This window comes from Budorcas taxicolor, chromosome 4 (genome assembly GCF_023091745.1).
Source record: "Budorcas taxicolor isolate Tak-1 chromosome 4, Takin1.1, whole genome shotgun sequence".
NCBI classification, from domain to species: domain Eukaryota; kingdom Metazoa; phylum Chordata; class Mammalia; order Artiodactyla; family Bovidae; genus Budorcas; species Budorcas taxicolor.
Genome location: NC_068913.1, coordinates 11,536,389 through 11,559,873, shown reverse-complemented (window position 1 = coordinate 11,559,873; position 23,485 = coordinate 11,536,389). Strand labels below are relative to the sequence as shown.

The 23,485-nt window shown below is 38.4% G+C and overlaps 1 protein-coding gene across 1 annotated transcript in view; it reads right to left on the bottom strand.

Annotated features, from left to right (window-relative positions):
• The window catches only part of ANKIB1 (ankyrin repeat and IBR domain containing 1), a 153,062-nt gene that overhangs the window by 86,818 nt on the left and 42,759 nt on the right, over window positions 1–23,485 (bottom strand). Inside the window, exon 2 of the mRNA XM_052638783.1 lies at window positions 4,984–5,262. Within this exon, the coding sequence (XP_052494743.1) occupies window positions 4,984–5,171 (188 nt within the window). The 5' untranslated portion in view covers window positions 5,172–5,262. The remainder of the gene's footprint in view (window positions 1–4,983; window positions 5,263–23,485) is intronic.

Below are 23,485 nucleotides of genomic sequence, written 5' to 3'. Positions count from 1 at the left end.
AATGCATTTTATAAACTAGCAGGATAAATATATTAATGTAGAGAAGTCAGTTGCACTTCCAAAATCTAACAATAAACTATTGCAAAGAGAAATTACTGGGACAATCCAGAGGGATAGCATGGTGAGGGATGTGGGAGGGGCATTCAGGATGTGAGAACACATGTATATATGTGGCTTGCTGCTACTGCTGCTGCTAAGTCACTTCAGTTGTGTCTGACTCTGTGCGACCCCATAGACGGCAGCCCACCAGGCTCCCCCGTCCCTTGGATTCTCCAGGCAAGAACACTGGAGTGGGTTGCCATTTCCTTCTCCTACCTTGTATTTTGAATAAATCTTTTACCCATGCATAACTGCAAAAAATCATATACTTATCTTCTGAAAAATACTAATTCACTAAGTTATACAGATCTTCTAGATTTTGTCACATTTCATTATTGAGTATTTTAAAAACTCATGTTAATTTATATCACTGCCAATCTTATTTAGAAAGTCCCTACGTACTAGGAAACTGTCAAGCTTAAGGCAGTAAATATAAGTTTTCAAAATTCCAGTACTCACTGGCAAGCTCAATCATCTTTTATCGTTATTATTAGTTCAAAATGTTTTCATGAAAAAATAAGCATCAACATTTCAACTCACATCTCAAACAACAGTACAAGTGTTCTTCCTCAAAGCTATCAGCATACAAGAGCAGAAGTACTTTGTGTATTCTTCTCATTTATAGACTAATGAAAAGATGTGTACTCAAGGATGGAGATTAATTAACATTAGTAATTCTATTGCTTCATTGAGGAACTCTTAAGTAAAACTGGCTTTTTTTTTTTTTAAACAGCAAGTGGCCGGCAGTGAGGAAAACCGTGATTACTAGTAAGGTTTGGTGCCACTGCCTTGATTCACCCAAAAGCACTGGCAGTTTTATCCTCCATTTTCTGCACTATCACCACAAATGTCAACTCAGTGAAAAAGGCAAATAACATCTTAACATTAGTATTGACTTAAATACTAAGAATAGTCTTGATCTACTTTACCTCCTTGAAAGTATCTCAGGATCTACAAGTCCTCAGAATGCACTTTAAGACTCACTAGCTTAGACATGAAAACAACTTAAATGTCTGCCGACAGATGAACAGATAAAAAAGATGTGGTGCATAATCCAGTGAAATATTTACCACCCAGCCACAGAAAGGAATGAAACAAAGCTCCCGAAGCAACATGGACGGACACAGAGACCACCGTAACAAGTGAAGCAAGTCAGAAAGACAAAGACAAACACCACATGATATCCCTTATATGTGGGATCTAATGTGACACAATTAAACCTAAATACGAAGCAGAAACAAAATCAAGGACACAGAGAACAGACTGGTGGTTACCAAGGGAAGGGGGTGGGAGAGGGCAGGAGTGAGAGTCTGAGACTAGCAGATGCAAACCGATATATATAGAATGGATAGACAACAAGGTCCTACGGTACAGAACAGGGAACTATATTCAACATCCTGTGATAAACTACAATGGAAAACATATGAAAAAGAATATATGTATAACTGAATCACTTTATTGTACAGAAATTTATACAGCATTGCAAATCAACTACACTTGAATACAACTAAAAAAAAAACTCAATGGATTAGATACATCTCTTAAAGTTTTCCGATTTTATAAAGTATATTTTAAATTATACTATAAATGATTAAAAAGTATTTTCCTACTTGAGTTCTTTTATGTTAAAATAGATGTACTACCTTCGTAATAACATTCAAAAACATTTTACTGTGGTATTCTAAGAAAGTTTTAATTAATCACATAACAAGACCTGATATTAAATGTTATTGTTAGTATTCAATATTCGGAACCTAAAGCAACAGTTTCATAATCTCACTGAAAATGTCCAAATCAAAAACAAAGATAGAATAGACTAAGTAATCAAGAGTTAATCTTCTTAGAGCATTACTGTTTAGCAGCGTATCTGTAATATTTACAGTCTAGTCAGAGATGTTTAATAGCAACTGGATGATTTAAAATCTAAGTTATAGGAATTTCTGAGAACAAAGAATACTGCAGGTCAGAACAGTTGGTAATGAGTTCATAAAAAGGCAGAAATCAAGTGAGGACTTAAAGGACAGGGAATTAGAGAAGAAACAAGACATTTCAGAATCAGGGATTAACAATAAAGCTAAGGGGGTGGCATTTTTTAAAAGTGGGAAAAGCAAGAGGGAAGGCAACCAGTCTGACTGATATGATCATGTTGGAGAATAATGAGAGATCAGGCTGACTCGGCAGAATGAGGGCAGAGAAAAAATAAGGCTTTAGAAGCCAAGTAAAATGAGGCAAACAATAGTGTACCACTACAGTTTTCTTATGACAGAACACTGAAAAGGATAAACTTTTAGCAAGATTAACCCGAACATGAGACCTGAAGAGGAAAAGACTTGCAAAAGGAACATTGAGGAGTCAAGTACTTTCAGTATTGGAAGCAGGGGTTGATAAGAGTAAACAAAGTTTTAGGCAACAGGAATGGAAAGACATGAACCCAACAGATAAGACGGAGTGAACTTTGCATTAGTAACAGGTTAGGTAGAGGAGATGAGTAAGTCAAGGATAATCTGAAGACATTTAGGGTTACAAATTTGAGAAATAATGAAACTATACACTAGGCATCATGAAACATAACACATTCATTTAATTATACAAGCTTAATATTTTACAGACAAGGAAACTGAAATCCAGAGTAACTAATTTGTCTTGCTAATAAGTATTTTAGAATTCCAGGGGGTGCTAGTGGTAAAGAACCCATCTGCAAATGCAGGAGATGAAAGAGATGTGGGTTCAATCCCTAAGTCAGGAAGATCCCCTGGAGAAGGGCACGGCAACCCACTCCAGTATTTTTGCCTGGAGAATCTCATGGACAGAGGAGCCTGGTGGGCTACAGTCCATGGGGTCACACAGAGTCGGACACAACTGAAACGACTTAGCACAAGATGTGTTTTAGGCACTCCTGACATACAGGCTTATCTGACTATAGAGATAAAAGGCTATCACAGTGTTGAAAGCCTAAAGACTATAGTCATCTGCCTACATGGGCAGTTAGCTTTGCCATTTATAAGCTGGAGAGTTCTGATAAGTTGTTTAATCTTTCTGAGCTTCAGTTTTCTCACTTCTGAAATGCAGATGATAGACAATCTCATAGAGCTATAATGAGAATTAACTGAGATAAGGCACACAGAGCAGTTAGTAGTGCCTAGAAAACAGTAAGCCCTCAACACGTTTGCCATCATTTTATTAGTACAATATGTCAGTGTAATTAACACAGGGAACATCCATTTTTGAAAGAAAAAATGTAAAATTTCAAACAAGATTAGGTGGCAGAGGCTTCTAAGTGGGTGTTTTTAGAGAAATGAAAATAAGAGATAAATGAAAAATGGAGAGGTAATAGAAATATCTCTTTTTAAATCAAGAAATACCTATTTTATTTTTAAGAGGTTACAAAAATACCTACTTGATAATCATAGGCCTGAATAAACTAAGTTATTCATGGAATTTTTCTCATTCACAAATCCTGATCGTAAAGATAATTATCTGTGCAATGACTTTTAGAAAGGTTCTATTTACTTTGTGTAAGATACTATGCTAGATGCTAGAAGTACAAAGAAAGTCCTTTTAAAAAGCTGTAATTTAGGCAGGCAAAGAGTAGGTTTACAAAATTACAAAACCAATGGGATAGTGTATACCACACAAGTAATACAAACAAAAAAGAACCACAGGAGTTCAAAAGAAGACTGATGTTCCTTGTGGACTGAAGTTCCTTGTGGATTGAAGTTCCTTACAGGTTGTGACAGGATAAGACAGAAAAAGAATGCCTAGGGCCTTGCTGTTAAGTCACTTTAGCCTGCCAGACTTCTTTGTCCATGGAATTCTCCAGGCAAGAATACTGGAGTGGGTTGCCATTTCCTTCTCCAAGAGATCTTCCTGACCCAGGGACCTAACCCCATCTCCTACATTAGCAGGCAGATTCTTTACCACTGAGCCACCCGGGAAGCCCAGGACATTGAAGGAAGGCTAAAATTTAGGTAAGAAAGAGAAGGCCGAGAGGAGCGATGCTCCCCGGAAACAGCGTTATGAATGTGGCAGACAGAACACCCCTAGCATGGTTCAGGGACACCAGAAAGAGCAGCTTAATTTGAACAACAAATTCTGTATAAAAAGAAACAGAAAAAGGATGGAAAAGCTTTTTGTCAAGTTCTAAAGTACTCAGAATGCCGGTTTAAGAATTATATTACACTGCATAAGCAAAGTGCTTCTTTCTCTTCTACCACCAGACTTCCACAGCTGCACAATCTACTACTAAAAACACTACATTTATTTTGGAACTACTTTTCTATCTTTTGCTTCTTTCATCTTATAAGTTAGCAAATATCAAATTTAATTCCCATGTAATTAAGAAGAATTCACACACTGCTATCACTAAGGCTTTCTTCCTAAAGAGATTTTTTTTTCAAGTTTCTTAGTATTGATATTTTCAGTTTCAAGAAAATGTTTTACTTTTTAGAAAAGTCTTTTCAAGTAACTAAACCTTTTAAAAGAAGGAAACTCAAATCTGATCAAGAATAGGTAAGGCAAACACATCAGTTTTTCAACTTAAATTGCCTTGGACACCATTTCCTGCAATTTTTTGATAGATGACAAGTACTTTTCTAGAACTGAAACACTGTAAATTAAAACACTACACTGTTATAAAGAATTCATACTATGAACATACTGAGGATCAAAATGTATTTACAGTAAAAAGAATATGTGAACTAACCTCACAAATGAAACACATAATAAAAAAACCATACTTAATAATTTAGGCATATTCAGTTTTACAAAGTTTAGTTCACTATAATACCACAACATGCACGTATGTATGCATGTATTCTCAAAGACCAGAGTGTTTTTTTTTCCCTTTCTCTAAACTGTTACCAATTGGTTTCCAGTAATACTTACCCTAATATTCTATTCATTCCATGTCTAGCAGCATAGTGTAATGGAGTATTGTGCTGGTAGGGCTCCCCATAAGATGTATTTGGATCAAGGGATTCTTTTAGCTGAGGGTTGCTTTCATATATTTGGCAGGCCAGGTTTTCATCACCATTGATGAGTGCTTTACGAAATTTGGTGGTTGAACTTCCCATGTTTTGTTTTGCTTTTTTCTGATGGGCAATGGCACTTTTTTCCTTCACCCTTCAGCCACTTCTTAAATGCTTCTGCAACATGTTTCACATTCTAATGGAGGAAAAAATATTAGATTGTAAAACCAATAATTATGAATCAGTTTCCTAAGGAAAAAAATACAATTAGGAATACTAATAAAATCTAGGAAGCACATATAAGGGAAAGAATTATGTTTTACCAAATTTATCTTAATAGCCAAAAAAAAATTTAATGTTTAATATTGCCCAAACTAACTTCTTAAACTGTAATATTTTCCCATACAGAAAGTGACAGTTTCACAGGCTGTACTTTATACTATAGAGTTACATATATACATGGTCTTCTCAATTTTCTCCTTCACAGAGGCAGGAAATGAGTTTGACTAAAATTTATGGTTGAATACACTTAAATTCTTGTATAAATTACATATAAATCTGATTCAGCCAATTTCTAGGATAATGAAAAATATAGGAAATTTTGCTCATATAAGAACTCTAAAATATGTTAAATTACAATAAAGTAAAATGAAATTGTTCAGTACTTAGAAGGACCTCAAAGAAAAGATTTTTCAAATGTAAATATAGAGGGCTATACAACTCACAGCAAATGAGTAAAACTAACTACAACTAATTACACTCAGAATAATGAAATCGTGATTATTCTACCATAATACCATTACATTTATTTTCTTCTACTGTAAATAACTCAAAACAAGGCTGAAAACATGAACTGTTTATGCCTACTGTATTTGCAAAGAGGTTATAATAAAGATCACAGGTATTTACTACTGAAGCAATGTGAGGTGGGTAGGGGAAAGACAAGAAAACAATCACTTAATCTGGAGTATGAAATCTCACATTTACCTACACTAGCTATGTAATTGTACCTACCCTCCTAAAGCCTCAGGTTACGTCTATACAGTAAAAGGAAACAAGCATTTCTTAAGGACAATAGTCAAGATTATGAGAGCTACTTCTTTAAGTACCTACCACAGACCTTGGCTAGTATGCTTAATAAATGCTAGTTTTGTTCCATTCCAATAAACGTTTCTGAATCTAGTCTTCAGCCATTATTAAAATCAGTCATAAAGGAAACAGCCCATGCAAAGGAAGGTATGAAACAAAAGGTTTATTCAATTGGTGAGTACCTCTAGTGTTGTGCTAATAGAAGACAAAACTGAAAATAGGTTGTGGCCAGACTAAGAAATGTATCCTTTAACCGGTAAAGAATGGATGAAAGTGAAAGTAAAAATCACTCAAAGAGTAAGAAATATGTCTTTCCCTAATTTCCTGATTATCTTTTAATTGTGAAGGGCTCTATAATTTCTTTTTTCTTCATTTGGTGGCTCAGAGGTTAAAGAGTTTGCCTCCAATGTGGGAGACCCAGGTTCGATCCCTGGGTTGGGAAGAGCCCCAGGAGAAGGAAATGGCAACCCGCTCCAGTATTGTTGCCTGGAGAATCCCATGGACGGAGGAGCCTGGTGGGCTACAGTCCACGGAGTCGCAAAGAGTCAGACATGACTGAGTGACTTCACTTTCTATAATTTTTGTTTTTAATAAGAAAGAAATATGTTTTTCTGATTCTTTATTTTTTTGTGGATATAAGGTAACACTTCAATAGTATATGTGACATTTACACTATACCTCCAATTGTATTAATTAATGTTTGCACTCAGAGATTTTTGTTTACAATGAACTATACTATGGCTCAAATTTTAAAAATTATAGTAAGAGGGTTAAGCTCAAGGGTCATATGTTAGGAAAGCGGAGGTGCATAGAACCAGCTGCTACAATAAGTAAACTTACAAGGGAGTGTAAGATTCCTCAATAGACTCTTCCAGTTTGACATCGTATTTCTAAAGGTTATCTTTAGTATCAGTTAAATTAAGAGTAGGAGCCAATTATTTTGTTGAGGCCAACCTTCAGCCCATAATAATGACTTTAAAAACAGTTTACTTTTGTAGTAAAAGGTAACATATTAGGAGACAGATATTTATTTTTGAAGAACTTCATCTTCTATAAAGGATTTCTGGGAGTAGTTCATTAATTTAAGTGAGTTTTTGAGGCAGTTTATTAACCTATGAATGAGGAAACTGGGAGACATGCATTGAATCACAGAAGCAGAAAGGACTATATTTAAATCATACCAGCCTATCTTTCCAAATAGGAAAGCTTTGGAACATTCATGGGTTGTTCCTTGCCTTCATCATTATCTTATTGCTCTTGTCCCAGTCTAATGCTTCAGTATGACTGAAATTTATACTACAGAATGTACCATCAGTTTACAGTACCTCTAAACAAAGTAAGGTTTAGTGCAGGTATCAGCAAACTTTTCCCATAAAAGACCAGATAGTAAAATATCTACTTGTGAGTCATATGGCTCCCTGAGTCATATGATCTCTGTCATAAGTACTCAACTCGGCTGTTACAGCTTGAAAGCCACAGGCAGTATCTAATCGTAGAATAGCTGTGGTTGTGTTCTATAAATTTCATTTACAAAAGTAAGATCCGAGATGTGGTACATGAGCTGCAGGTTGCCAGCCAAACCCTGATGTGGTGGAAGGAAAATAGCTGGTTTGGAATCCCACATCTACTTCTTAGTACCAATAACACAGATCATTTAACCTCTCTGTACCTTAATTTTTTCTTATGTAAAAAAGGGATAAGGCCACCTACCCTGCAGAATTGTCAAGATTACCTAGGTTAAGTATGTAATACAGTGCATAGCAGGTACTCACTAAATTTTATCTCCTTCTATGTGCAAGCCATTGGTTAAGAGTTGCTGCCTTTAAAGAACTCAATACTCAAATTCTTTTCAAAAGACAGTGAAACCTTAAGAAAAATGTCACCTACTCTAAGTTTTATATCAGAACTGATATGTACCTGGCAGTCTAAACTTCAGCATTTATTAGGGGTCTGACCTTTGACAAGATAAAAACTATGTATTTTTTTCAACAGTCTTCTGAATCAAAGTTAACTCCTCTTTCATTAATTTTCTAGGTCACTGCCAGTATTAACAAAGGTCTCTCTCCAATATAACTGCACTTATAAATACTAAGTGAAAGGCATACAAAATTTAGTACAAAGCCAGAGCAGGAGACAGAATCTCACACTGGAGGTATGTGGAAAACACACACATAAACATATATAAGGCAGGGAGCAGGAGGTCTTTTGGAAAAGACGCTGATGCTGGGAAAGATTGAGGGCAGGAGGAGAAGGAGACGACAGAGGATAAGACGGTTGGATGGCATCATCAACTAGATGGACATGGCTTTGGGTGTACTCCGGGAGTTGGTGATGGACAGGGAGGCCTGGTGTGCTGCAGTTCATGGGGTCACAAAGAGTCGGACACGAATGAGCGACTGAACTGAACTGAACGGAGGACGTCTTACTCCAAAATGTTGCTACAAAGGCAATATAGTTAAGTGATTTGGGAATTAGCTTGCCTAATTGCATATTAAGTTGAAGTCAAGTGTGGCTTTAATCTTGGTAGCTTCCTGCAAGAAGTTCATGAACATCTGCAGTCTACGGCAAAACTTGTGGGTATTAGAGAATACTATCAAAATGATCTGAGCTGAGAAAAACCCCTTAACCAAGACAGTAACTTTCCTGTAAGATGTATTCCAGAAATAAAATGTCCAGACAAACATCAAAGTATTATGCTGACAGTTCTAGAAAACTCGCTGCGGCAGTTCGGCTGCCTGAGGTTTCTGAGCAACCAAGGAAAGAGATAATCCAGCAAATTCTAGCTGCTGCTGGACACCATTTATACCTATACAGCTTTCACTGTATGGAAAAGGATGCTGCAGTTAGTAAAGAAGTGAAAACAGCTGCAAAGGGCAGCAACTGGGTGCCTCTTTCTGCCAAACTGGCAGATGAACAGTGAAAACAGCTAGCACGAGGTCCACGGGTGGAAAGCTGTTCAAACGCGGGATCCGACCACTGCATGCAGCACCACTCCTAGAATTAGTCTATTTCCTATTGAAACATAATGACCTGCAATGATCAGAGAATTTAAGTGCTAAACTGCCCACGAGTAAAATTTTCAAGTAGCTACGATTTTTCTTAGACGGTATCCAGCTTTCATACATTTGACTTTACAACCACTGAAAATAGGTAGTGCTCAAAATGAATATTTTGGGCTCTAATGTTAAGATAATGTCAGTGAAGAGCTCAATTTTAGCAACTTTGGCCTATCTGGTTATTTAGCAGTGTTTGCTTTCGTAATTTTTGAATACCATATTGTCTTTATTTCCTGAACATAGGCAAAAATGTTAAGTTGGAAGCATTTTAGTGTGGTGTGAAGAAATAAGTCTTAAAGTTGATGCAACTGAGAAAAAGAATTACTTATGCCTCAAACTGAGGCTGCCTAAACTTGAATCAATTGTATATTCAATTAAAAAAAGATAAATATAGCGTACCATTTACAAAAGGTTAGAAATTTGTAAACAAGTATTATTTTAAGAAGTAATAATTATAAGATGAAAACAAGATGGTGGAATAGAAAAGACCTGAGCTCACCTCATCTGGAACCTACTAAAAAAGATACTGTAGTTCCAAAGACAAAGAAAAAGCCACAGTGAGATGGTAGGAAGGGCAAATTCGTAATATAATCAAATCAGAACTTGCAAACTGCAAAATAATTATATCGTGAAGGTCTCCTACAGAAGAGAAAGTTCTGAACCCCATGTCAGGCACCCCCCTGCGGGAAGGACGCATGCAAGGACTCATGCGCCCTAGGATCTAGAGTGAAGTAGTGACTCCATAGGACCCTGGGCCGGACCTACCTACAGGTCTTGAAAGGTCTCCTGAGGAAGCAGGGGTCAGCTGATGCTCACTTAGGGACAAGGACGCAGTGCCAGAGGCCCCAGGGTATGCTCATCGGGGAGAGCTCTCCTGGAGGTCACCATTTTGGCACTGGAAGCTTGTCTCACCTGTAGGCGCCAGTGGTGGGATGCCTCAGGTCAAAAAATCAACATGGTAGGAGCACAGCCTACCCAACAGCTGACAGGTAGCCTAAAGTCATCCTGAGCCCACAACTGCCTCTACACACATCCCTTGGCAGGGCCTTGATAACCAGAGGGACAAGACTCAGCTCCATTCACGAGGGCTCAGGCACCAGTCCCTCTTACCAGAAAGTGGGCACAAGTCCCTGGCCCAATCTCATCCACCAGGGGGCACATAATGCAGTAATCATGATACCTACTGAAAGGTGTTGAAAACCTACAGCCAAACAAAAACCTGCAAATGGCTATTTTCTGTAGTTGTTTAATTGCTCAATCATGTCCAACTGTTTGCTACCCCATGGACTGTAGCCTGCCAGGCTCCTCTGTCCATGTGATTTTCCAGGCAACAATACTACAGTGGGTTGCTATTTCCTTCTCCAGGGGATTTTCCTGACCCAGGAATGGAACCCGTTTCTCCTGCACTTGCAGGCGGATCCGTTACTGTGGAGCAACCAGGGGAGCCCACTTGGGTGTCTCCGGCAGCTCTATTCGTAACTACCAAAACTCGGGAGCAAATAAGACGCCCTTAAGTAAGGAAATGAATACATCAACTGTGGTACATGCAGCCAATGGTACAGAATTCAGCACTATAAAGAAATGAGCTATCAAATCAAGAAAACACATGAGGAACCTTAACTGCACATTAGTAATAAAGAGAAGCCAAATCTGAAAAGGCTACAGACCACAAGATTCCAACTACATGACATTCTGGAAAAAGATAAAACTATCCACAGTTTTAAAAAGATGAGTGATCACCAGGGCTGGGGGCAAGGGAAGGCTGACTAGAGGGAGGAGAGTGAATTTTTAAGGTATTGAAAGTATGCTGTATGATATTCTAATGATGGAATATCATATTATTATTAATAACATAAATACATGTATATTATTAATAATAATATATGATTTGTACATGTGTATGTTATTAATACATGTGTCCAAATCAACAGAATGGTAAACACTACGAGTGGCTCCAAAGGCACACTGAATTTTGAGTGATTCTGTCGTGTTAACGTAGGTTCACCAGCGTAGCAAGCGGGCCATTCTGGTGAGTGATACTGACAATGGAGGGGGCCATGCATGCGTACGGTTAGGGGGTGTGGGAAACCGAAGTGCCTTCATTTTAATGTTGCTGTGAAACTATAAAGCCCCAAACAAGAGATTCTTAAAAAAAAAAAAAAAAAAGAATCCTAACCTTTATGTTAATTTCTGGGCATTTGCTTCCTTGACAATATCATGAACACAAGTTACTGTGAAAAATAAAACTGAAAGTAAAGTATTTAGCACAGTGACTAATAAAGAAGGCATTTCGTAAATCTGTGTACTTTCCCCTGGGTGTGCGCGCGCATGTGTGTGTTTTTCCCAGGAGCCATTTCATACTTACTTATTGGTTCAGAACTTTAGGACAGTTGAAAGAGTTAGAAATTTAACCACCAGATAGGCTGTAAATGACTGTCCAAATCTAAGTTGTGAGAAAACTTCCAAATAATATTTTACCATTATGTACTTATAATTCATTTCTGAATAGTGCTGGAAACTAAAATTACTTAAGTAAACCAATACATATGCATTAAAAAGAAACAAACAGAAAAGACACAGATATATATGCCAAGGACACAGGATAAATTTATGTTAGTCTTTTATGACAACTAAATGAAGGAATCTAAGTAACATTAGATGAGATTTCTTAAATTTATAGGGAACTCACAGAACAACCATTCCATATTCACCGCTAGTGTGCCTGTGGGATACAGTTTCCATAATGAAGGAATATTTTACCTCACTTAAAAAATGTTAGGTAAAAATTAGTTCATTCTAAACCAAAATTTTCAGTTCAGTTGCTCAGTTGTGTCTGACTCTTTGCGACCCCATGGACTGCAGCACGCCGGGCTTCCCTGTCCATCACCAACTCCCAGAGTTTGCTCAAACTCATGTCAATCACCTTCAGTGATGCCATCCAGCCATCTCATCCTCAGTCATCCCTTCCTCCTCCCGCCTTCAATCTTTCCCAGCGTCAGGGTCTTTTCCAGTGAGTCGGTTCTTCGCATCAGGTGGCCGAAGTATTTATACATACTTATAAGTATACTTATAAGTATTTCATACTTTTACAAAAATGACAAATATATTTTTATTATTTAATATTGTTAAAAAGGTTTATTCCCCACTGTCAAGATCCTAATTTTAATTTAGGGTGTTTTGCCCACAGGAAATTCAAGACTAAGAGGAAATCAATTCTTTTTATGCATACTAATGTTCTCTCAAGGTTTTCCTATTAAAAATGAGCTTAAAACTTCAAAATGATTCTTATAATTTACAATGTTAGAAAGCTCTAGGGAAAATTTTAAAAATTAGAAGAAACAGTAACACTGAAAGTATGTGAGTACCGAAAATCTATGACTTTAAACGGTATATTCTAAATATACATCACTAGTATTAGAATTACGCTACACATAAATGATTCTTTTAATTGTTAATATTATACTTTTTATTTACTATGTTGAGTATAAGTCGTAAGTATGATACTGTCTGGTCTTTCTAACTTCTGAAACTATGTATGCATGTTAAAAACTGAATCAAATTCCAATTTTTGGAGTTTTAAATTTTGTAACATTTACAGATAAACATCTAATCTCTCATTATTGGAAAGTTATTAGCACCACCTACTACAGAACCACAGGAAGAGAAGTGGAGAAAACAAAAGAAGGGAAGCTGCCAGTTTTCTTCTTCTGTTTTTTATTCACAATAAGCTATCTGAAGATTATCAACAGGGACAAGGATGAGTGATTGATAATCTCTGATGTCACCACCCTACCTGTATATTCAAGTGAGAGCGAAACCCAGGGGGTAATAAAGCTTGGATCTTGCTTGCTGATCATCCTCCAGATACAAGTGAGATAAATAAAAACATCATTGTTTTTCTATTTCCCAAATATAAATTGGATCCCTTTTCCAAAATTTCATTTTCAATTCCTTGTATGGACCGTAAAACCTAATTTTAGAAATAACTTTAAACTGCTTCATTTCATTTCTAGAGCATATCCAAAGACAGTTATTTCAATGCATGAAAATTCATAAACTAAGTGTTCATAACTCAAGAAATAACAGAACTTACAAACTTCTCAAAAAAGAAAAATCACTAGAAATACCTATAATGCAATAAATGAATTACACTTCGAAATACAATCACAATGAGTTTTAAGTCTTAAAAAAATCTTCTCAATATCTCTTATTATAAACTAGTCAAATAGAGTATTACTTTAACTTTCAATTTAAGAGGGGAATACATGTCTACCTGAATCTAAAATATATGAAAGAAAATTATTCTAATACTCAAACACACAAGTAGCTCAACTGCTTTTAAATTTTCAATTTCCCAGAAACTATGAACAAAATGTTTCTCAGTTTAGGTTCCAATTAAGTAAATTATGGTAAATCCATTCAACAGAATGCTAGGATACATTCATTAAAATCATTTTTATAATTTTATTTTCTGTGGAAAAAAGCTTTTACCATAAATGTTACATATACTTTCATCACCACTTAAAAAACGTATATTTATAGAAAAAGACTAAGGAAATACATATTACCCTATTAACTTTGAAGGGAAGAACTATGCCAACTGTACTTGGAATTCTTCCTCTATTCTTCTTGGCATTAAAAAAAGTATTTAAAATAGATCTACTAACAATGGACATAAAAGGGAGAACTTGACAAGAATACAGTAACAGTAGGATTTTAACACTCCACTTACCATCACTGGGTACATGATCCGAACAGAAAACCAGCTGGGAGACAAGAGCATTACATAACAAACTAGACCAACTGTACTTGACAGTTACTAAATATTCCATCTAAAATCAGCAAGATACATATTCAAGTTCACATGGAATGCTCTCCAGAATAGGTCATCAGGCAAGTCCCAACAAATTTAAAAGGACAGAAATTATATCAAGCACCTTTTCTGATCTCAACAGTATAAAACCAGAAATCAAACACAGGAAGAAAAATGGGAAAAACGAAAACAGAGACTATACACCTCAGAAAACAAGAAAAATCTCAAATAAACAAGCTAAACTATCATGTAAAAGAATCAGAAAAAGAACAAACAAAACTGAAAGTCAGTGGAAGGATGGAAACAGTAAAGATCAGAGACAAAAAAAAAAACAAAAACCTAGAGAACCCCTCTCCCCAGAAAGGAAAAGACAATGAAATAAGGAGTTCTTCTTTTTAAAGAGAAAATTATTAAGCCTTTACATAAGCTCATTAAGAAAAGACAGAGGACCCAAATAACAAAATAATACGTGAAAGAGGAGAAATTACAATCAATGTAACAGAAACATAAACAATCATGAGAGAATACTATGAAGAGTTATATGCCAACAAATTCAGCACCCTGGAAGAAATGGATAAATTCCCAGAGACATACAATCTTGCGAAACTGAATCAGGAAGAAACAGATAATTTGAATGGACTGATACTAGTATTAAAACTGAATCAGTAATTAAAAACCTCCCAACAAAGAAAAGTCCAGAACCAGACAGCTTCCCAGGTGAAGTCTACCAAACGTATCAACAAGAGTTAATACCTAGCCTTCTCAAATTATTTGGAAAAACTGAGAAGGAGGTCACACTCCCAAGTGCATGCTAAAGTCCACCACGACAGATATCAAAGCCAGACAAAGACACGATGACAAAGAAAATTATTTCAGTATCCTTGATGAATATAGATGCAAAAATCCTAAACTAAATATCAGCAAACCAAATTCAACAATATACAAAAAGGACCATAACTCATGGTCAAGTGGGATTCATTCCGGGGATGTAACGATGGTTCAGTATCTACAAATCAACCAATGGGATGAACCACGTTAACAGAACAAAAAATAAAAATCATACGATCATCTCAACAGGTACACACAGACCACCTGACAAAATTGAACTTCCATTCATGAGAAAAACCCTCAACAAAGTTGGCATTGAGGGAACATATCTCAACATAACAAAGTCCATTTACAACAAACCCACAGCTAATTCATATTAAATGGCAGAAGAGTAAGTAAAAAAAAAAAAAATCCCTGTGACCACTGCATCAAAAAGAATGAAATACCTAGAAATAAACACCAAGAAAGAAAACACCTACACTCTATAAAAACTATAAGACATTGATAAAGGAAACTGAAGATGATACAAATAAATGGAAAGGCATTCCATATTCATGGACTGGAAAGATTAACATTGTTTAAAGGTCCATAAACCTAAATCAATCCTTATCAAAACACGCTTGACAATTTTCACAAAACTAGAACAAAAAATCCAGGACATAGAAGCAACCTAGATGTCCATCAGCAGATGAATGGATAAGAAAGCTGTGGTACATATGCACAATGGAGTATTACTCAGCCATTAAAAAGAATGTATTTGAATCAGTTCTAATGAGGTGGATGAAACTGGAGCCAATTATACAGAGTGAAGTAAGCCAGAAAGAAAAACACCAATACAGTATAATAACGCATATATATGGAATTTAGAAAGATGGTAACGATAACCCTGTATGCGAGACAGCAAAAGAGACAGAGATGTATAGAACAGTCTTTTGGACTCTATGGGAGAGGGAGAGTGCAGGATGATTTGGGAGAATGGCATTGAAATATGTGTAATATCATATATGAGACGAATCGCCAGTCCAGGTTTGATGCATGATACTGGATGCTTGGGGATGGTGCACTGAGATGACCCAGAGGGATGGTACGGGGAGGGAAAAGGGAGGGGGGTTCAGGATGGGGAACACGTGTATACCTCTGGCGGATTCATGTTGATGTATGGCAAAACCAATACAACAGTGTAAGTGATTAACCTCTAGTTAAAATAAATAAATTTAAAAAAATCCTACAATTTGTTGGTACAGAATCACAAAAGGCCCCAAACAGTCAAAGTAATCTTGAGAAAAAAGAGCTAACCTGGAGGTATCATACTCCTTGAACTTCAGATTATAATGCAATGCTACAGTAAAAAAACAAAAGCTACGGTTCAGTTCAGTTCAGTCGCTCAGCCGTGTCTGACTCCTTGTGACCCCATGGACTGGAGCACACCAGGGCCCCCTGTCCACCACCTACTCCCAGATTTTACTCGAACTCATGTCCATTGAGTCGATAATGCCATACAACCATCTCATCCTCTGCTGTCCCCTTCTCCTCCTGTCTTCAATCTTTCCCAGCATCAGGGTCTCTTCAAATGAGTCAGGTCTTTCCATCAGGTGGCCAAAGTACTGGAGTTTCCGCTTCAGCATCAGTCCTTGCAATGAATATTCAGGACTGATTTCCTTTAGGATGGACTGGCTGGATCTCCTTGCAGTCCAAGGGACTCTCAAGAGTCTTCCCCAACACCACAGTTCAAAAGCATCAATTCTTCAGCGCTCAGCCTTCTTTATAGTCCAACTCTAACATCCATTCATGACCACTGGAAAAGTCATAGCTTTGACTAGATGGACCATTGTTGGCAAAGTAATGTCTCTGCTTTTAATATGCTGTGTAGGTTGGTCATAACTTTTCTTCCAAGGAGTAAGCGTCTTTTAATTTCATGGCTGGAGTCACCATCTGCAGTGAGTTTGGAGCCCCAGAAAATAAAGCCTGTCATTGTTTCAACTCTTTCCCCATCTATTTCCCATGAAGTGATGGGAGCAGATGCCATGATCTTAGATTTCTGAATATTGAGCTTTAAGCCAACTTTCTCACTCTCCTCTTTCACTTTCATCAAGAGGCTTTTTAGTTCCTCTTCATTTTCTGCCATAAGGGTGGTGTCATCTTCATACCTGAGGTTATTGATATTTCTCCCGGCGATCTTGATTCCAGCTTGTGCTTCCTCCAGGCCAGCGTTTCTCATGATGTACTCTGTATGTAAGTTAAATAAGCAGCGTGACAATATACAGCCTTGACATACTCCTTTTCCTATTTGGAACCAGTCTGCTGTTCCATGTTCAGTCCTAACTGTTGCTTCCTGACCTGCATACAGGTTTCTCAAGAGGCAGGTCAGGTGCTCTGGCATTCCCATCTCTTTCAGAATTTTCCACAGTTTATTGTGATCCACACAGTCAAAGGCTCTGGCATAGGGACTAAAGCAGAAGTAAATGTTTTTCTGGAACTCTCTTGCTTTTTTGATGGTCCAGTGGATGTTGGTAATGATCTCTGGTTCCTTTGCTTTTTCTACAACCAGCTTGAATATCTAGAAGTTCATATTCCTGTATTTTTGAAGCCTGGCTTGGAGAATTTTGAGCATTACTTTACTAGCATGTGACGTGAGTGCAGATGTGCAGTAGTCTGTGCATTCTTTGGCATTGGAATGAAAACTGACCTTTTCCAGTCCTGTGGCCACTGCTGAGTGTTCCAAATTTGCTGGCATATCGAGTGCAGCACTTTCACAGCATCATCTTCCAGGATCTGAAATAGCTCAACTAGAATTCCATCACCTCCACTAGCTTTGTCCATAGTGATGCTTAATAAGCAAGCACCACTTGACTTCACATTCCAGGATGTCTGGCTCTAGGTGAGTGATCACACCATCGTGGTTATCTGGGTCATGAAGATCTCTTTTGTACAGTTCTTCTGTGTATTCTTGCCACCTCTTCTTAATATCTTCTGCTTCTGTTAGGTCCAGACCATTTCTGTCCTTTATCGAGCCCATCTTTGCATGAAAAGTTCCCTTGGTAACTCTTATTTTTCTTGAAGGGATCTCTAGTCTTTCCCATTCTGTTGTTTTCCTCTATTTCTTTGCACTGATTGCTGAGGACGGCTTTCTTATCTCTTCTTGCTATTCTTTGGAACTCTGCATTCAGATGCTTATCTTTCCTTTTCTGCTTTGCTTTTTGCTTCTCTTCTTTTCACAGCTATTTGTAAGGCCTCCTCAGACAGCCATTTTGCTTTTTTGCATTTCTTTTCCATGGGGATGGTCTTGATCCCTGTCTCCAGCAATGTCATGAACCTCCGTCCATAGTTCATCAGGCACTCTGTCTATCAGATCTAGTCCCTTCAATCTATTTCTCACTTCCACTGTATAATTGTAAGGGATTTGATTTAGGTCAAACCATTATGGTCTAGTGGTTTTCCATACTTTCTTCAATTTAAGTCTGAATTTGGCAGTAAGGAGTTCATGATCTGAGCTACAGTCAGCTCCCAGGCTTGTTTTTGCTGATTGTATAAAGCTTCCCCTTCTTTGGCTGCAAAGAATATAATTAATCTGATTTCAGTCTTGACTATCTGGTGATGTCCATGTGTAGAGTCTTCTCTTGTGTTGTTGGAAGAGGGTATTTGCTATGACCAGTGTGTTCTCTTGGCAAAACTCTAAATTTGTTACTCCAGGTGTTTCTTGACTTCCTACTTTTGCACTCTAGTCCCCTATAATGAAAAGGACATCTTTTTGGGGTATTGGTTCTAGAAGGTCTTGTAGGTCTTCATAGAACCGTTCAACTTCAGCTTCTTGAGCATTACTGGTAGGGGCACAGACTTGGATTACCATGATATTGAATGGTTTGCCATGGAAAGAAACAGATTTCACCCTGTCGTTTTTGAGATTGCATCCAAGTACTGCGTTTTGGACTCTTTTGTTGACTATGGTAACTACTCCATTTCTTCTAAGGGATTTTACCCACAATAGTAGATATAATGGTCATCTGAGTTAAATTCACCCATTTCAGTCCATTTTAGTTCGCTGATTCCTAAAATGTCGATGTTTACTCTTGCCATCTCCTGTTGGACTACTTCCAATTTGCCATGATTCCTGGACATAACATTTCACATTCCTATGCAATACTGCTCTTTCAGCATTGGACCTTGTTTCTATCACCAGTCACATTCACAACTGGGTGTTGTTTTTGCTTTGGCTCTGTCTCTTCATTCTTTCTGGAGTTATTTCCCCACTGACCTCCAGTAGCATACTGGGCACCTACCAATCTGGGGGCTTCATCTTTCAGTGTCCCTTCTTTCTGCCTTTTCATACTGTTCATGGGGTTCTCAAGACAAGTATACTTAAGCGGTTTGCCATTCCCTTCTCCCATGGACCACATTTTGTCAGAACTCCGCACCATGACCTGTCCGTCTTGGGTGGCCCTACATGCATGGCCATGAGGAGATGTCCCCCGTTTAATGGCAGGAGCGGCAGCTATGCTTCGCTGGAGCAGCAGTGAGGAGATACCCCAAGTCCAAGGGTCAAGGAGAAGCCCCAGCAAGATGGTAGCAGGGGTGAATCTGCGATTAGAGTTGGACCCCATTCCCGCCAGAGATGCTCAGCGGGCTTAGGCAGGCCTTGTGAGCACCGGGATCCAGGGACCCCACAGAGTCTGGGACAGAACTGTGTTTGGCATCTCCTGTGGAGGTACAGGTTAGCACTGGACTGCTGCTCTGGGTGGAGCCGACTTGGGTACGGAATAAACCCTCTTGGCGGAGGTCGCCATTGACCCCACCATAGAGCTGCCAGAGCTTACACAGGACTGGGAAGTAGACTCTTGGAGGGCACAGGTGGAACCTTGTGTGAGCCAGGACCCAGGAAAGGGGAGCGGTGACCCCATGGGAGACTGACGCAGACTTGCCTGTGAGTGTCCGTGAGTCTCCAGGGCAAGCATGGGTCGGTGGTAGCCTGCTGCAGGGCTGGGGGCACTGGGTCTGGCAGTGCATGCGTGGGATCTTTTGAAGGAGGTCTTCATTACCTCCACCATAGTTTGGTCCCAGGTAAATAGCAGGGAGGGAACACAACTCCACCCATTAACAGAAAATTGGATTAAAGATTTACTGAGCATGGCCCTGCCCATCAGAACAAGACCCAGTTTCCCCTGAAGTCAGTCTCTCCCATTAGGGAACGTCCATAAGCCTCTTATCCTTCTCAGAGGGCAGACAGACTAAATCCACAACCACAGAAAACTAACCAGTCTAATCACATTGACCACAGCCTTGTCTAACCATCCATGGGATTTTCCAAGCAAGAATACTGGAGTGGGTTGCCATTTCCTTCTCCAGGAGATGTTCCTGACCCAGGGATTGAACCCAGGTCTCCTGCACTATAGGCAGACGCTTTACCGTCTGAGCCACCAGCAAAGTCCGGCATAAAAATCACACACAGATCAATGGAAAAGAGTAGAGAGCCCAGAAAGAAACTCATGCATTTATTGTTAATTAACTGATGATAAAGAAAGCGAGAATATATAATGGGGAAAAAACAATCTAGTCAAATAAGTAGTGTTAGGAAAACTGGACAGATGAAATTAGAATACTTTACTGCACCATATACAGGATAACTCAAAATGGATTAAAGGCCTGAAAATACAACCTCGAAGAAAATACACAATACACTCTGACATAAAGCTTAACCATGTTTTTTTGAATCTGTCTTTTCGGGCAAGAGAAATAAAAGAAAAAATAAACAAATGGGACCTAATTAAATGTACAGGCTTTTGCACAGCAAGGGAAACCATCAATAAAGCTAAAAGAGTTCCTACTGAATAAGACAATATATTTACAAATGATATGTGTGATATGAGACTAATGTCCAAGGTATATAATTAGCTAATACAACTCAATATTGAAAAAACAATTAAAACATGGGCAGAAGACCTGAATAGACATCTTTCAAAGAAGACATACACAGGGTCAACAGGCACATAAAAAGATGCTTAACGTGACCAAACATCAGGGAAGTGCAAGTCAAAATTACAGTGAGATATCATCTCACTCATGTTGGCATGGTTATCATCAAAAAGAGAACAAATAATAAGTGCTGGTGAGGATGGAAGAAAGGCAAATGCTGGTGGAAATGTAAATTGGTACATCCTGTATGGAAAACAGAATGAAGGTTCCTCAAAAGACTAAGTACAGACTACCATATGACCCAACAATTTGAGACTTGGGTATATATCCAAAGAAAATGGAAACGTTAATTTCAAAAGATATATGCACTCCAACTTCACAGCAGCATTATTTATAACAGCCAAGATATAGAAGCAACCAAAAGTGTCCATCAACAAATCAATGGATAAAGAAGATGTAATAAATATGTAATGGAATATTTATTAAAAAAAAAGAAATCTTGTCATTTGCAACAATGTGAATAGGACTGGGGGGTATTATGCTTAGTGAAGTTAGTCAGAGAAAGATAAATACTGTATGTTTTCAGTTATATGTGCAATCTAAAAATTAAATGTAGAGGGTGTGGAAAACAGGGAACCCTCTTACACACTGCTGGTGGAAATGTAAATTGATAGAGCCACTATGGAGAATAGTATGGAAATTCCTTTAAAAACTAAAAACAGAACTACCATATGACCCGGCAATCCCACATGTGGGTATATAACTGATAAAACCATTAATTCAGAAAGATGCATGCATGCCATTGTTCACTGCAGCACTATTTACAATAGTTAGGACATGTCTGTGAACCAGGTTCCTCTGTCCATGGGATTCACTGGGTAAGAATAATGGAATGGGTTACCATTGCTCCTCCAAGGGATCTTCCCGACCCAGGGATCAAACCAGGGTCTCCCACATTGCAGGGAGATTCTTTACCATCTGAACCACCAAGGAAGCCTGGCTAGGACATGGAAGCAACCTAAACGCCCATCAGCAGAGGAATGGGTAAAGAAGATGCAATACATACATGTAACTAAATATTATTCAGCTATAAAAAGGAAGGAAACTGTGCCACTTGCAGAGATGTGGATGGACCTAGCCACTCATACAGAATAAAGCAGAAAGAAAAGAGCAAGTGTCATTTAGTATCACTCCTATACGGAACCTAGAAATTGATACAGATGAACTTAATTACAAAGTAGAAATAGAGACACAGATGTAAGCAAACTTATGGATACCAAGGGGGCAAAGAGGGGTGGGATGAATTGGAAGGCTGGGAATGATATATACACACTACTAGGTATAAAATAGATAACTAAAGAGTACCGATTGTACAGCTCGGGGAACTCGGTGCTCTGTGGTAACCTAAATGAGAAGGGAATTCAAAACAGAGGGGAAAGATGTATAGCTGATTCATTTTGCTGGTAGAGCAGAAACTACCACAATATTGTAAAGCAACTCAGTTGATTTCAGTTCAGTCGCTTAGTCGGGTCTGACGCTTTGCGACCCCACGAATTGTAGCACGACAGGCCTCCCTGTCCATCACCAACTCCTGGAGTTCACTCAAACTCATGTCCATCGAGTCGGTGATGCCATCCAGCCATCTCATCCTCTGGTGTCCCTTTCTCCTCCTGCCCTCAATCTCTCCCACCATTAGGGTCTTTTCAAATGAGTCAACTCTTCGTAGGAGGTGGCCAAAGTACTGGAGTTTCAGCTTCAGCATCAGTCCTTCCAATGAACACCCAGGACTGATCTCCTTTAGGATGGACTGGGGGGCTCTAAGGGGCTCTCAAGAGGCTTCTCCAACACCACAGTTCAAAAGCATCAATCCTTTGGTGCTCAGCTTTCTTCACAGTCCAACTCTCACATCCATACATGACCACTGGAAAAACCATAGCCTTGACTAGATGGACCTTTGTTGGCAAAGTAACGTCTCTGCCTTTTGATATGCTATCAAAGTTGATCATAACTTTCCTTCCAAGGGGTAAGTCTTTTAATATCATGGCTGCAGTCACCATCTGCAGTGATTTTGGAGCCCAAAAAAATAAAGTCTGACACTGTTTCCACTGGTTCCCCATCTATTTGCCATGAAGTAATGGTACATATGCCATGATCTTACTTTTCTGAATGTTGAGCTCTAAGCCAACTTTTTCACTCTCCTTTCATTTTCATCAAGAGGCTTTTTTTAGTTCGTTTTCACTTTCTGCCATAAGGATGGTGTCATCTGCATATCTGAGGTTATTGATACTTCTCTCGGCGAGCTTGATTCCAGCTTGCGCTTCTTCCAGCCCAACGTTTCTCATGATGCACTCTGCATGTAAGTTAAATAACCAGGGTGACAATATACAGCCTTGACGTACTCCTTTTCCTATTTGGAACCAGTCTGTTGTTCCATGTCCAGTTCTAACTGTTGCTTCCTGACCTGCATACAGGTTTCTCAAGAGGGCAGGTCAGGTGCTCTGGCATTCCCATCTCTTTCTGAATTTTCCACAGTTTATTGTGATCCACACAAAGGCTTTGGCATAGTCAATAAAGCAGAAATAGATGTTTTTCTGATGATCTAGCAGATGCTGGCAATTTGATCTCTGGTTCCTCTGCCTTTTCTAAAACCAGCATGAACATCTGGAAGTTCACGGTTCACGTTTGCTGAAGCCTGGCTTGGAGAATTTTGAGCATTACTTTACTAG